Source organism: Azolla caroliniana, unplaced genomic scaffold (genome assembly GCF_043228905.1).
Source record: "Azolla caroliniana isolate FFs.n. ecotype wild unplaced genomic scaffold, voAzoCaro1.0.p SCAF_12, whole genome shotgun sequence".
Lineage (NCBI taxonomy): Eukaryota > Viridiplantae > Streptophyta > Polypodiopsida > Salviniales > Salviniaceae > Azolla > Azolla caroliniana.
The window spans coordinates 4,283,022-4,298,075 of NW_028230447.1; the positions used below are offsets into that span (position 1 = coordinate 4,283,022).

The 15,054-nt window shown below is 40.6% G+C and overlaps 2 protein-coding genes across 3 annotated transcripts; one reads left to right on the plus strand and one right to left on the minus strand.

Moving 5' to 3' along the window:
* The first annotated feature begins 4,501 nt into the window (after positions 1-4,501).
* Positions 4,502-6,282, plus strand: LOC147856880 (uncharacterized). 2 transcript variants are annotated; one of them, XM_087328081.1, is made up of 4 exons: positions 4,629-4,646; positions 5,430-5,488; positions 5,745-5,968; positions 6,062-6,282. In XM_087328081.1, exons 2-4 carry the CDS (start codon positions 5,458-5,460, stop codon positions 6,161-6,163), a joined length of 357 nt encoding a protein of 118 aa, XP_087184207.1. In that variant the 5' UTR covers positions 4,629-4,646; positions 5,430-5,457; the 3' UTR covers positions 6,164-6,282. The 2 variants fall into 2 exon arrangements, with proteins under 2 accessions (XP_087184206.1, XP_087184207.1); XM_087328080.1 differs by lacking the exon at positions 5,430-5,488 and having other exon boundaries at positions 4,502-4,646.
* A 4,162-nt stretch (positions 6,283-10,444) lies between these two features.
* Positions 10,445-14,871, minus strand: LOC147856881 (proline-rich receptor-like protein kinase PERK15). The gene is made up of 9 exons (XM_087328570.1): positions 14,461-14,871; positions 14,118-14,280; positions 13,383-13,865; positions 13,170-13,259; positions 12,971-13,041; positions 12,807-12,883; positions 12,503-12,650; positions 12,226-12,387; positions 10,445-11,337 (listed from the first exon to the last, which is right to left on the minus strand). The coding sequence occupies exons 1-9, from the start codon at positions 14,869-14,871 to the stop codon at positions 11,092-11,094; spliced, it is 1,851 nt and encodes a 616-aa protein (XP_087184696.1). The 3' UTR covers positions 10,445-11,091.
* Between the last annotated feature and the right edge of the window lie 183 nt (positions 14,872-15,054).

Below are 15,054 nucleotides of genomic sequence, written 5' to 3' on the forward strand. Positions count from 1 at the left end.
GGCTAGAACCACTTTCAGTTGTTGACCGGTCTCTCATTCGACTCTAGCATGAAGCTCCTTGAAGACGAACAATACTTGGTCCTTCGTCTTCAGTGTGGAGACCCACAGCTTCCGGCTGTGGTCATCTATGAAGGTCACAAAGTACTATGATCCGGCATGTGACTTCGTGTCCACGGAGCATACATAGGTATGCATGAGTTCAAGTGGTGCCTTCCTTCTTGTCGGTGGTCTCGACCGGAAAGAGGTTCTATTTTGCTTGCTAGCCAAGCAATCAATGCACTTCTCAAGTTGCATGTTCTTCACCTCCAGAATGAGGTTGTCATCGGCAAGTCTTCACACCCCCCTCTGGCTCATGTGACACAACCTCTTGTGCCACAGCTCACCAGTTGTGTCAGCTGCGACATTTTCTTCCAACCGACATATCTGAGCATGCATCAGATATTGAGTGTTGGCCTTCTTAGGTCAGGCCACAATCAGGCTCCCTTTGCTGAACTTCATGACTCCGTTTCGGATGTTACCCTAGTAGCCTTCATCATCTAGCTGACCAGCTGATATAAGGTTCAATCGAATCTCCGGAACATGTCAAACATCTTTTAGTATTAGTCAACACCCAATCGACATTACCAGACACACATCTCCGATGCCGACAATTGGCATGCACCTTCATTTCCCATCCTTACAAGGTTGTGGTCTCCTGTCTTATTGTCGAATACGAGTGTATAATGGCCGTATTCACACTATCCCTTTGGACAGCCCAAGTTTGGGCTATTTCTGTAAATAGCATAAAGGGCAGTTGCCCTAGGATAGTCACTATATAAAGAGACTTTGTAACCTTTAGTGAAGAAAAGGGGGTTGTCGTTTGTAATTGTTGCTACTAAGAAATAAAACGTTTCTTTGTGCCTCTCTCTCTCTCTCTCTCTCTCTCGGTGTATCTTGTTCATTCTCATACACAGGTCCTTCAACATCACAGATGTTGTTTGTTCTTCCGCACTGACGAGCTTGTCCCCAACACTTATAGGATGAGAAGCACTTCTTGTCGGGGGTCAGGTGGAATGACGCACCCGAATCGACCACCCATGTCGATTAATCGCCGACAAGGTTCACTTCATTTTGCTCACTGATGAGCAACAACTCCTCCTCACTTGTCGCTATTGCCAACGTCCCCTTTCGGTCTGAACTCTTCTTTCAGTCAACTGCATTGTCAGCTCCCATTTTCTCCTTTCGGAAGTGTTGGCAATTCTTCTAGAAGTGCCCTCACTTCCCACATTAGAAGCACATGGGCCTCCCCCTTGACTTTGACCTTGTCTCTGACTTCTCTCGATTCTGGGGACTCCTGTTTTGTTGGGAGACAGATCCCTCCGGATGGATAGGGAGAAGAACAGTGTTGATGAACAAACTCGGCCGAGGCCGAAACCGGATGAGGAGTACCCGGCTACGGAGAGCCGGATGGTGCAGGTCCGGTGAGAACCGGATGAGGAGTACCCGGCTACGGAGAGCCGGATGGTGCAGACCCGGTGAGAACCGGATGAGGAATACTCGGCTACGGAGAGCCGGATGGTGCAGACCCGGTGAGAACCGGATGAGGAGACATATTCGTAAATATGTTTCTGAGGGTCCATCATGGCTATATTTGTAAATAGCCGAAAAGTCATATTAGTATAAATATGACTTAGGGCAAACTTTTAGTGTGTGTGTTATTCTTGTTGGTGCAAGAACAGAGAGAGTGTGCGTAACCGTGTATAGAGAGAGAGAGAGAGAGAGAGAGAGAGAGAGAGAGAGAGGTCGTTGCCTCTGCTGTAACCGCCGCCTGTGGCGAGGATCGTGAGCACGAGGTCATTGCCTCCGTGAACTCACTGTTGTACATTCTAACATAATGATAGTTTGCTGCCTGTGGGCTGCCGTGGTTTTTCCCTTAGTTTGGGTTTTCCACGTAAACATCCTGCGTACTCTTCTCTTCTTCGTGTCGTGCTTTATTTCCCGTTTTCTGTGTATGATTCTAAGCTCGGTTGTGGCCGAGCGTTGTGTATAAGGAGCGTTTTAGTTCCTGTCATGTTTCGACCTCTCCCTCTATGTGTATCACTTTCCGTGAGTAGGGCCTTTGGGTCGGAAATTGCCTCCTTGTCCTTCCAACGAGCTTCCTCATCCAACAAGCTTGATTTTACTCTTGCCAAGGATAAATGCTTCCCTTCTGGTCCGACATTGCCTAGTGTAACAACCAACGTCTCCCAGATATCCGGAAGGGATCCGAGCAAGAACAATGTCAGTACCTCGTTGGCTAGAGGTACTTCGAGCGAGGTAGTCTGGTTTATTAGCTCTTGGAAGGTGTTCATATGCTCTGCCATACTTGCGCCATCCTGATACCTAAGACTCACTATTTTCCGGAATACTGAGTCTTGATTCACGACATTCTTGTTTTCTAACATGATACCGATCTTCTCCCAAAGGATGTTAACCTTGTTCTCCTCATTGAAGTTGTTGTATAGGCTCATGTCGATAAAGCATCTTATGTATGCAATTGTCTTCATGTGCATTACCTCCCATGTTGATGCATCAATCTTGTCTGGTCTTTTGTCTCCAAACTGTACCGGCAATTAGAGGTCTTTAACCACCAACATGTCCCTCATCTTCGACTTCCACACAGAATAGTTGGAGCCAGTGAGCTTGAACATACCCCCAAATGAATCTTCCATTTTTCTATGCTCTGATACCAATTTGATACGAAAAACAGGATCTCGGCCACAACCGATTCGAGCGTGGAATAGGGAATCAAGCATAATCGAGAGAAATCAAAACAAAATAGAGGTGCACAAGATATATGGGGGAAAACCCCAAATAGGGTAAAAAACCACGGGTGCCCATAGATACCAAACAAATCACTATAAGAGAGGTGTACAACAACAAGAACACACAGGCACCAACTTGAGTTCGTTCACTTCGCCGATTGGTAGTTACAACTGAGGCTCTCTCACACTCACATGCTTTGTTTGTTCTGGCTATGGAGGCAACGACCTCGCATACACGTACTCAGTTACGCTCTACTACACACTAAACAGGATGACTCAACGTTTCATAAAGATTGCCCTAGTTATCGTTATACTTTCGGGCTATTTACATAACTAGCCTTAACAGGCTCGACTAGAGAAAACTATTTACATTTTCCTTTGTCCTAAATTCGGCCCATCCAAAAGGGACTAATTCTCAAAAGTTCTTAATGTAAGTAGTTGTCTCGTGTGCCATTGATAGGTGAGGGGTGTTTGACAACATCGTAAGGAGGGTGGTCCTTGTCTTGATCATAATTCTACATGGTTGGGGCATGATAACACATCGATCCACAATGTGATTGCTTGCTCAACAAAGCACACTTCAAGGAAGGGTGGTTTTGTAGTAGGCTATCATTATCAATAGGGATAGTAGAATTGCCATGTTTGCACAACCAACATTATGGTCATTCACTACAATAAGAGCAATTCATTGTGTTCATCAAGTGTCACTTCCACAATATAGAGTACTTTCTTGTTGACTCACAACATCCTCTACAAGGCATTCTGAATAATGTTCTAACACAACATCACGCCCTCCCTGATCCAGGTCCCTCTAGACCTATTTGAGTAGCAATGTACGTGTATGTATGAATGAAAGAAAAGAAAATGAACAAAAGAAAGAAAAGAGAGAGAAAATATGATATGTATGTATGCCATGTGCGTATGCATGCATGTATTTGTATTTGTGGACTTGGCTTGACACAACCTTGGTCTATCACCACCATTACCACCACCTAGGTATATATACACAAGGAGACATCTTAACATACATACTAATTTGTTAGGAATTCAAGCATGTTGTTGGTAACAACATGAATAATTTGCTAGCCAACACTAAACTAGTCATTGCATGTATGAGTAGGACCATAAGCCAAACGCAATCACAACACTACATAAAGAAGTGCCTAGGATGTTGGATGTTTCTCCTTGCACACGTGTGCGCACACACACACACACACACACATATACACTCATTCGATGCACACAATATCAATAACTCATAATACATTTAACCTCGCTTAACTCATAATAACAAAGTAGTCAAGAAAACTCATGCAAAAGTTGGTGACGTCATTGGCAACAACATTTTGCTCATCACCAGAATAGTGAAGGGGCTTTGTTTCTAAACCAATGAAGACAATAATCCTGACAAATCCTGCGAAAATTGGAGGGATCCTTCATGGCACACCACCCGGGAAACTCGTGTCATGTTGAGATTATTGTATGACCTAGTCTCTCCATATGTACAAGACAACATAAAGCATGCATGGAATAATACAAGAGAGGCGGAACTTCCGTAACAGAGCCTTCGAATGTCAAAAACTCTCGTCAGCAAAGCGGATGTGGGGTGGACATTATTGCATCGGATTGTGATCCCGATCAAAGAGTGTTTGTATGTTCCGAATGCGGCCCCGCGGAAGAGTATTATTATTGTTTGTGAGGAGAGATAGATGCATAGTGTGAAACCACACATCAGTAGGAGGCAGAGTATTTGTTCTGTTTCCTTGAGCCTCAAGGCAAAGGTCTGTCCCTGGGTCCTCCTTTTTTTCTTCTTCTTGTTTTCCTCTGGTAACGAAATCGAAGGAAGGGAAAGGCAAATTCGAGGTTAGTCTCCCCCCCCCCCCCCTCCCCCATGTTTTTCATCTATCTCTAGACATTGTTCTCTGCATCATCTGTTGCAAAGTAAATGGGTATGGAACACTTTGTTCTTGAGATGAGCTCATCTGAAAGAATGTATATATACATGTATATGTGTGTATGTATAATGTATTGCAAGGATGGATATGGAACTATTTTTTTCTTGAGATGAATTCACCTGATAGACTGCGTATATGTGTGTGTGTGTGTGTGTGTGTGTGTGTGTGTGTGTGTGCACCGTCTATTGCTAGAAAATGAATTCCTGGGGTAGTCTCTATATATATGTATAGATGTATATAATTAGTCTATTGCTTGAAAATGGAAATGGAACTATTTGATGTTGAGATGAATTCACCATATAGACTGCATGTGTGTGTATGTGTACACTCTGTTGCTAAAAAATGGATATGGAACTCTTTGTTACTGAGATATAAATACATCTGATAGTCTGTGTATATGTATATGTGTGTATATGTGTACACTCTGTTGCTAGAAAATGGATATGGAACTCTTTGTTATTGAGATATAAATACATCTGATAGTCTATGAAAACCATGAAACAATGAATGAAACCTTAAGGCTAAGAATTTCTACTTTGCTTTCTTATATCAATTAAGAATTTCTTATGCACGGACTGGAATGGAACATTTCTCTCCTTTTTTTTCTGGATGTAAATCTATATGAGTGAACCACTTTTTCAATCTTTCGATTCTTTCGCATCTGAATCCGTATGTTTCTGATTGTTTACAGGAGGTTTTTGTGGAATTAGTGTCATTCAATGAACAGAACATCAAATAATACATTCAATCGTAAAATACATAAACCATTCTTAAAAGTCATACCAAAGAAACAAAGGAACAAACATTTTCGCTTTTTTTTTCCGTTGCATCTGAATGCGTTGATCAACAGTTTATACAAGAGTTTTATGTGTGAAAGGCGTCAACTGTTTGTTTTCATCTATCTTTGAATTTTGCTTTCGCTTGTTTTGCATTTATAGGATTTGGCCAGTCAAGAAATTGTTGATTTCAAGGAGTTGATAAGTGTTCTTATGATCTATTATGATAGATATGGCCACAAGTAACTCTGATGTGCCAACATCTGTAGCACATGCTCCATTGTCAACATCAACATCAACATCAACACCACCATCAGCACCATCTCATAATTCATGCCGAACAAAGAAAACCGAAGGTGCTTCTTTCATACAAGACATCAGGGATCATTTCGATGAATTCGTACATGCTTCCATGGATGAACATAAAGCTTGCTTCAAAAACACACTTAACAAGGTAAACCATGAATTTTGTTTGCAAATAGGCTTCTTGGTTGTGCATAAGATCCTTGATTGAATGAAGTGACATTCTAAAATGGGTCTTTTGCAGTTATTTAAAACTTCTAAGGATGCCCCAAACGTTGTTGCCGCATCACCACCAGTTGAAAGTGTTTTACCATTAAACTCAACATCGTCATCATCTTCTTCATAGGTCAACGCTGATCTCCAAAACAGATATCCGTTGTGTGTATAACTTAGACATGGATACATGTATTTGAGCAATTTCCGAAGTGTTTTTTATGTCATAATTAAATCAAATGTTTAACAATAGTCCAAAGATTTGCTATATTATTCGGTTCAACTTTGATGTATGGAGAGAATGTGAAAAAGTGAGCAATTAGTAGTCATTTTCTTAAGACAATGGCTCGATGTTCAAGTAGTCATTTTCAGAAGACAATGGCTCAAGATTCCAAAGAGTTTTGATATATTTTTCAAAAAGACATTTATAAATGTGATTTGCAATATGGTCTGAAAGTAAATCAGCTAGCAATAAAATGGAGGCAACAGTTGGCAAGGTCATCCTTATACTTGAGGCTAATTTATAAGCGTACAAAACAACCAAGGTCTGAATTGTATAAACTAATGTAAATACATTTGAAAATATATAAATACATAGAACTTCTAAGCTCCACTCGCAAAGTTCACATATATTCAGTGAGGCTGGAGGTGTGGAGCAGAAATTGGAACCCAAGTCGTTGGCTCATATCTTTTTGATAATAGAGTTAGAATAAAAGTTCCCCTAAGAAGGTTGATTTTTTGCTCCATTTTTAGGAGGAAAGAATTTGGAGTTATATGGTATGGATAACGCAAGTGGTGGAATAACCAAGTGAAACATGATGCACATTCATCAAGTTTGAACGTAACATGAATGTAATATTAAGGTGATTTATTTGTGTGAATCCCAGTATATTTACCACGTTCTGACTAGCTACAATAATACTTTCATTGCAGACCACTTCTATCTTGATGCATAATTAGCTTGCCCCTCTCTCCATGATTTATATGGTGTTGGGAATCAAATGATTATGGTTTAATAGACCAGTTTCCACTACATGATGGAATTGCAAATTATTCTCTCTATATGCTAGCGAATTGCATTTTTAGTAGTAACAAATTGCATATTGTATGTATCTTTTCCATGGGTACATCAGATATGCATGTTATTTTTATGGTTGCAACTTCATATGTAATTCTGGAAGTTTGTTATGGTATAAAATGCATGAAATATGAAATTGGCTTGAACATATCCTCAAACTCAGCATGAGGTTGTTCTTTCGCAAAATTTTAAGAACTTATATGTGTCTTATATGAAGAGTATCTCCATTGGAAAGGAATTGTTGAAAGACATGAGATCCTTGTAAAGGGTAGCAATCTTCGAACAACAACTCTCATCGTGATAGAAGATGCATGCTAACTCCATGTTGTTATAGAGAAGGTGATTCTCTCCTAGCAACGTGTTGCCTAGGCTGAAGAGAGACTCAAGGCCACCATAACTTGCCTTGTTAGGAGACCCAATTGGTAGTTGGCACCAAGTACATCATGCATCATGGTATTCAAAGAGAGACACCAGATACAAATCTACAGAATCAAGAAGGCTATAACTATGTTGATTCTTGTCCCATTTTACATTACGGAATTACATAAATGTCTAGGTGATTAAGTATTGCCATTACATACTATAGTTCCATTCCTTGTATGTTCGACCATTCTTGCCTCTATGACCTACGTCGTTCTCAAGGTTCATCTAACAAACATGTGTCTAGCACTAACAAAATGGGGTAGCTTCCACCCTTAGTTCAATATATAATCGATTCATGTTACTCACATTCATAGGAGCATAGTTGGTTGAAGTGCGGTTGGCCGAAGTAAACGTCCTTGTGATGGCACTACCCGTTATAGCCCATGACAATTCTGAAGGACTAGATCACTTTGTTAAAGATGTGCATATCAAGTAATCTTATGAATGCACTAACAAAGCCTCTCTCTACGACCCACTTCAAACACTAATTGTGGGTTGATGTAGAACAAGGACGCCCCAATTCATGGTTGACATAAGACGAAGGATCCTTAGATCACAAGTTGACACTAGATTGAGGATCACAAGTCACGGATTGATGCTAGATCGAGGATCGTGCATCATAGGTTGATGTTAGATCATCAATCAAGGATCATATAACGGTTAGTCAACACATCAAGGAGCACACTACATGGGTCAACACATATCACAGATCAATTGTCTTGACCGTCTATTAGACGTCGATACAAGATTGTTGTACATAATACACAAGGGGTGAAAGCCAATTAAATCAACTTGGTGCAAATCTTCCAAGTCTTTGAGGAACTAATAAAATCAAGGATCAAACCACACGGATCAACACATATCAAGGATTACACCATTCCGGTCAACACATATCACGGCTCAATGGTCTCGACCACGTGTTAGACTTTGGTGCAAAGATTGTTGTATATAATACACACAAAGGGAAAAAGCCAATTAAGTCAACCTAGTGCAAACCTTCCAAGTATTTGAGGGACCAATATGTGGCACTAAATGGAGTAACCTTGGTTTTGGTGATTACATAAATCTTAAAAATATTTATATCATGCTTTTTGTAGATGGATTCACCCCATATGAATCACCTTCTATTCATGGCTCTACTACTGTATAGGATATTGCCGAACTTTGAGTCAAGGAGTAATGCAATGAAATCTTCTCTTGACTCAAGTATAGTTTGCCTTCTAACATGTGCATTGGATGACACAACAATCATGCTTTGCCTAGACAATAATCCTTCATTAAGTTGTGAAAGAATGACATGAACTTCCAATGTAATGGCAACCCTCTAGACAAATAATATTTGTACCATGTTTAAAATACCCCCTCTCTAATAAATAGGATCCCAAGATGATGTTAGAATATTTCCCATTATGATCTAAAATTACAACCTTATATATTATACTTACCTCACTTAGCAGTTGGCAAGAATGCAAGGGGTTGGCATCGCATGTCATGCATCTAAACGAAACATGTAAGAGTCAATATGTCAACGATTTTTCCATATTCAATTCATGGACAACCACATTATGGATGGCTATGGCATGGAGTTTGTCCATATTTTTATATGGTTGATCGTACGTATTGTTGTTCATTGAGATCCCAAGTGCTCATTTATTGCCAATTTTACATGTTGAGTATAAAGAAAGAACATACCAGTTAAAAACAATACAAATTTACACCTAAGGATTCAAAGAATCGTATAGTAGAATTCATGTTTTGGAGGATCAAAAGACGGAAAATCGTTTGCATGGGAAACAACAGACTGAGTATTGTTCATTAACAATCATGTGGCTCAGAATAATTATGTGGTATAGGTCAAAGTAAATGAATATCAATGGGAAACAATAGAGTATTTATTAATTAAAAATCATGTGGCTCAAAACATTATAATGTGGTAAAGGTCAACTGAAAGAATTGTTCACGATGATCCATCTTACAAGAGGTGCAACAAACCTCAAGTTCTAACCCATTCAACCTAACTGCTTTCCTAATAGGTTCATGAACTATTTATTATGTTATATGTTCACAATATCACTTATTTATTAGGGAAAAGTACCAGGATACCCCTAGAAGTTCGTCTAATTACCTGAATGCCCTTGGAAGTTCCAAATTTACCAAACTACCCCTATGTCCAAAAAAATACACTTTATAAAATAATTATACACTCAAATCTACAAGCCCTATTTACCATAATACCCTTAAAACACAAATTTCTTTACTTAGGAGATTCTTTGGGTCCTTTGTACTTACTTTATAAAGTGTATTTTTTTGGACACAGGGGTAGTTTGGTAAATTTGGAACTTCCAGGGGTATCTTGGTACTTTTCCCTATTTATTATAGGTTTGCAAGGTCATAGATGACATAGTGATGAAATTTTGGGGCTCTAACCTAAATATTCAAGGTTGATGTATCGAAATGTGGATTTGATTTTGCATTCATTACAGAAAATCCATTCCCTAACAAAGTGGCTATACATACTCGCTTTCCACAATCCATCAGTTACAAAATACATTTTTTAGAACATGGGCATAAAAAGAATAAGGTCACATTTAAGGTTCATTATTCACATGGCATTATGTGACGCACTAGCATGACACTAAAAGCTTGGTTATCTTTACAGAAATCGACCAATTATATATAAAATAAGAGTAATTCAACATTTTCGTCATCCTAAAATGTACACTTTACGACACCTTTTCAAACTAAGCTTTGCTCGAGCGATGAACCCGGTGGCAGGTTTCATTATAAGATGCATCAAAGCACACTAACTATTTGATTCTAGAAAGAGGTTTCGAGAATTTACTTTCCTTTAATAATAATCGATGAAAGTATAAAGGTAACGTGAACAAAGTGACATTAGAGAACATGACAATATAATTTGAGACTACTTTCCACACGACATAATTCCAAATTCTTTACAAAAATAATGTCCACAACCCAACATGGCATTACAAATGGGGAATAGCCAAGCCTCATTAAATGAGAACATAAATCATATGCGCATAGATTCATATCATATGAACCTTGTATACAAAATTGATCTCAAATACAGTTCGCGTTTTAACCTTCATAAAGAGCAAAGAGCAATATAGCATCCCCTGTAGGCATTGCCTAATTTGAATGTAAACTCGAAAAAAATAATCCATGTTTACAAAGGGTTCAATGATTTTCAGAACCCTCAAATAAGGTTATAATCCACTCCTTTAGATAGTCAGGAGTTGCCATTTTCTTTTGTTTCCTTTTTGGGGGTTTCTAAAGGGATTTCGATTGCTTTTTTTGTAGGGTTTAAGTTGACCCTACATGTGAAAGAAAACAAAACTTGTGGTTTCACATCAACTTGATCCAACCTTTTTGTTTTGTTTTTCTGTTAGAAGTATTTATTGCCCATGCCAAAAAAAAATTTGGAACAAAGAACACAAAGAAAAAGAATGATGGATACATGAAACATCAATCAACCAATAATATGGTGGATGGTGGTCACACAGAATTTTCCCTTTTCAGTCTCCTTTCTATTCTTTTGACTAGTATTCACTACTTGAGGTGGATTGGTGGGCCGCGTAAAAACCACTAGTATTCCTCGGTCCCCCGCTATATTCACTCCCATACTCTTGACTCCCAAGAGCTACTTGTCGGAATTTTCTCATGACTGAACTATAACTTTGGTTATCGAATTCACTAGATGACCCATTATACATGCTACTATGCCCAGGCTTTAGTCCTTGATTAAGATCCGAAAGAGACCCATCGTCTTCCAATGCTCGTACAACCTGCCATGAGTACACAATACGTCATGCCCTTTTGTTTTGTTTTTTGAAAATATATCCACTTGTCAGAACAGGAATCAACAAGTCTACAGAATTTTCGCACATTAACGCATTTCAATCTAGCATATTATGAGTTTATACAGGAAACAGAGTATACCAAGTTAGTAGCTAGGAATGGTATCAAGAGGTCATCAATGTTTAATTCTTAGGGAGTCAATACATCCATGATTGACTCATATTCGACGCACACAATGGATAACCATGACCTTGGATAAGGACATAAGATCTTGGGTTTCATGGATATGTTAATGACTAGCTGCCACATTTTTAATCATATCAGGGTTGTCTAGCCATAGAATTATGCTGTAATCCAACTAATTACTAGAAATTCAATAGGCAGTGTAAGCTTGTGGAGCGTTAGTGATTGAATGCATGACATTCGGATAACTGTCGGCCAACCTTACCAACTGTACAGTACCTCGATCACCTCCTCCTTGTGATGGTCAATAGACGGATACAGGCCACGTGCATTCCATTTTTTCATGCGAATTGATGGTGCATCTCTGTAATCAGGAACATGCCTCTTCCTGCCTTGACCTCTTCCATTCTTCCTAGAGTGTGTCCAATGTGCTTCATTGCAGTTCCAAACTGCAATGTATAGCTCTAATTCTGTTACCTCATGGGCAGAAAATCCCAACATGATATGATGATGGCCCTGCTGTAGATAGCCTATAGGGTCTCATAATGAGTCATAACACCAGGGGCTACCCATATTGTAAGGGTTAGCATAGCAGAACACACTCCCCTTGCAAAAGCTCATAATATTCATGTAGCATGCACTACATAATGCCATTGAAAATCACGAGAGACAGACAGACAGAGAGAACCAACCTGTCCCATGGCCGGGCGCATGCTAGCAGAATGCCGAACACATGCTCTGGCAGCATGGGCCATTCTTAGCATTTCTTTAGGGTCATAGTTCCCCTCCAAATGTGGATCAGCTATTTCATCCACATCATCCTCATCATCTATTTGTGCGAGGATAGGTCTTGCCTGCAAAAGATGTGTTTTAAACATGTGCATAAGAGATATTTACTCGGAATATTACGAATACTACAAAACGATTTACACAAACACAAAATGAGGAGAGTATATATTCACACAGTACCCTTTCCACTAGACTTTCTTCACCACCAGCTCGTGATGCATCCACAGGTTTCTCTCCTGTCAGCAACTCAAGAAGCACAACACCAAAGGAGAACACGTCGGATTTCGATGTGAGCTTTCCGCTCGAAGCATATTCAGGCGCAAGATACCTGTAGTAAAAAAAATATATGGTGGGTTTTTGCACCAGATTAACAATCAATATATATATATGCATACATATAATGTAGTTCTGAATCATCATCATATTAAATCTGAAGGGCAATCAAGTAAATACATGTTTTTCCAGCAAAAGAAGAAATTATTACCCGAAAGTTCCCATGACCCTGGTGGTCACATGGGTATTTGTATCTGACGCTAACTTTGCAAGGCCAAAATCTGCAACCTGTTCAATACTAGAGCCAGACATTAGCACAACTGAATTGTACCAATAAAATGTATACATTTAGCAATAGGCATCTGATGCATTTACCTGTGCCTCAAAATTGTCATTTAGGAGTATGTTGGAAGATTTGATGTCTCTATGGATAACACGAGGGTGACCTAATCCATTGATATTCAATCATAAGGTAAGAATTTAAACCCTAAGTTTATATCAAGCAAACATACATTGCTAACTCAAAAGAAAACATTGAAATTCACCGAAAACAGGCCCTTTTCTTATTCCTTACAGTCTTCATGAAGGTATGCAAGACCCCGTGCTGCCCCACATGCGATTCGCATCCGAGTCGGCCAGTCTATCACGATCCCATTCCTCCTTTCTGCAAAAGAATTTCAAGCCTTTTTGTAAGATGATTGAAACAGATCGAGTGAATTTTCAAGAACACAAATTGAAACAGATCAAGAGAATTTGAGGCAATATGATGATTAACTCTAATCCTTACGTTTATGTAGATGGTAATCTAAGGTGCCGTTGGAGACATACTCATAGACGAGGAGCCTCTGGCGTCGATCAATACAGTATCCGACGAGAGAGACAAGGTATCGATGATGTATCCTACTTATAATATCGACTTCAGCCTGAAATTCCCTCTCGCCTTGTGAAGCGCCGATTTTCAACTGTTTCACTGCCACAACTTTACCATCAGGCAAAACCCCTTTGTACACACATCCAAATCCACCTTCACCAAGCATGTTCTGTGCCGAGAATCCGTTGGTAGCCATGGCTAATTCCTCATAAGTGAACAAAGGTCTGTTCCCTCCGAGCCCTGGTGTCGGGTTTAACGGTTGATTTTCAGGGGATGAGTTATAGTTTTCATAGGTCGCCATTGAGATGCTCTGAGATTGTGGTTGTAAGGGAGTGTCAGAGGCGGCAGGAGAGGGTAAGTGCTCATGCCTGAGCCCCACATTCGGTCCATACTTTGGATCTGTTCCACAAGCAGCATCAACATTTGTGCACCATGACACGAATGCCACACATTAGATGAGGAAGAGTGGTGTTCATCCAACCAATCCCAACAACAGTTTCATCGGGTTTCTATACAAATCATTCTCAGATTTCTCCGCAAACATACATACATACATACATACATGTATGATTGTGTGTGTTTAGAAGACATTAAAAGACATGAATTTGAGATATGAATTAGTGGAGATATGGGGATGGATTGCGGGCGTACCTTGCGGGATGTAATACATCTTTCTCTTCTTAGGCTTGCAGCAGAAGCAGTAGAGCAAGATAGCCAGGACTCCGAGCACGAGGGTTGTGGCGACGCCGACACCAATGTAGACGGTGGTGGAGGAGGTAATGGAGTTGGGAGAAGGAGGGGGAGGGGGAGGAAATGAGGAGGAGGAGGAGGAGGAGGAGGAGGTAATGGCAGGAGAGGAGGGGGGAGGAGGGGGAGGAGAGGCTGCAGTGGTGGTGGTGGTGGTGGGAGGAGGAGGAGTTATGGGGGATGGAGGAGAGGTTTTGGAGGGAGGAGGAGGAGAAGGTGGAGGGGGGGAAGAAGAAGGAGAAGGAGCATTAGGAGCATTAGGTGGAGATGGAGTTGAAAGAGGAGGAGGAGGAGGAGACTGTGTGGGCGGAGGGGAAGAAGGATCGGAGGGAGGAGGAGGAGGAGGCGAGGAATCGATGGGAGAAGGAGAGGAAGGAGGAGGTGGGGTTACTGTGGGAGGAAGAACAGCATCAGGAGGAGGAGGAGGAGGAGAAGCAGTTGGGGGCGGCGATGAAGGAGGATCTGAAGGAGGAGGAGGAGGAGTAGTGGGGGGTTGAACGACTGGTGGTGGAGGCGATGGCGATGGCGATGGCGAGGTGGGAGGAGGTGCAGGCGGAGACTGGAGAGGCGGCGGCGGCGGAGGAGAAGAAGAAGAAGAAGAAGAAGGAGAAGGAACGGCGGCAGGTGGCGATGGAGGCGATGGAGAAGGTGCAGACATCTCTCTCTGTTCTCTCTGTTCTCTCTGTGTTCTCTGTGTGTTCTCTTGGTCTTTGGTCTTCTGGCTGAAGGCTGAGAGACAGAGAGACAGAGACAGTGAGAGATGGAGAGAATTTGAGTTTGTGTTCTGTTTTTCCTCTGTTTTTCTTTTCTTCTTTTTTTTGCTCTGTTTTTTTCCTCCTGT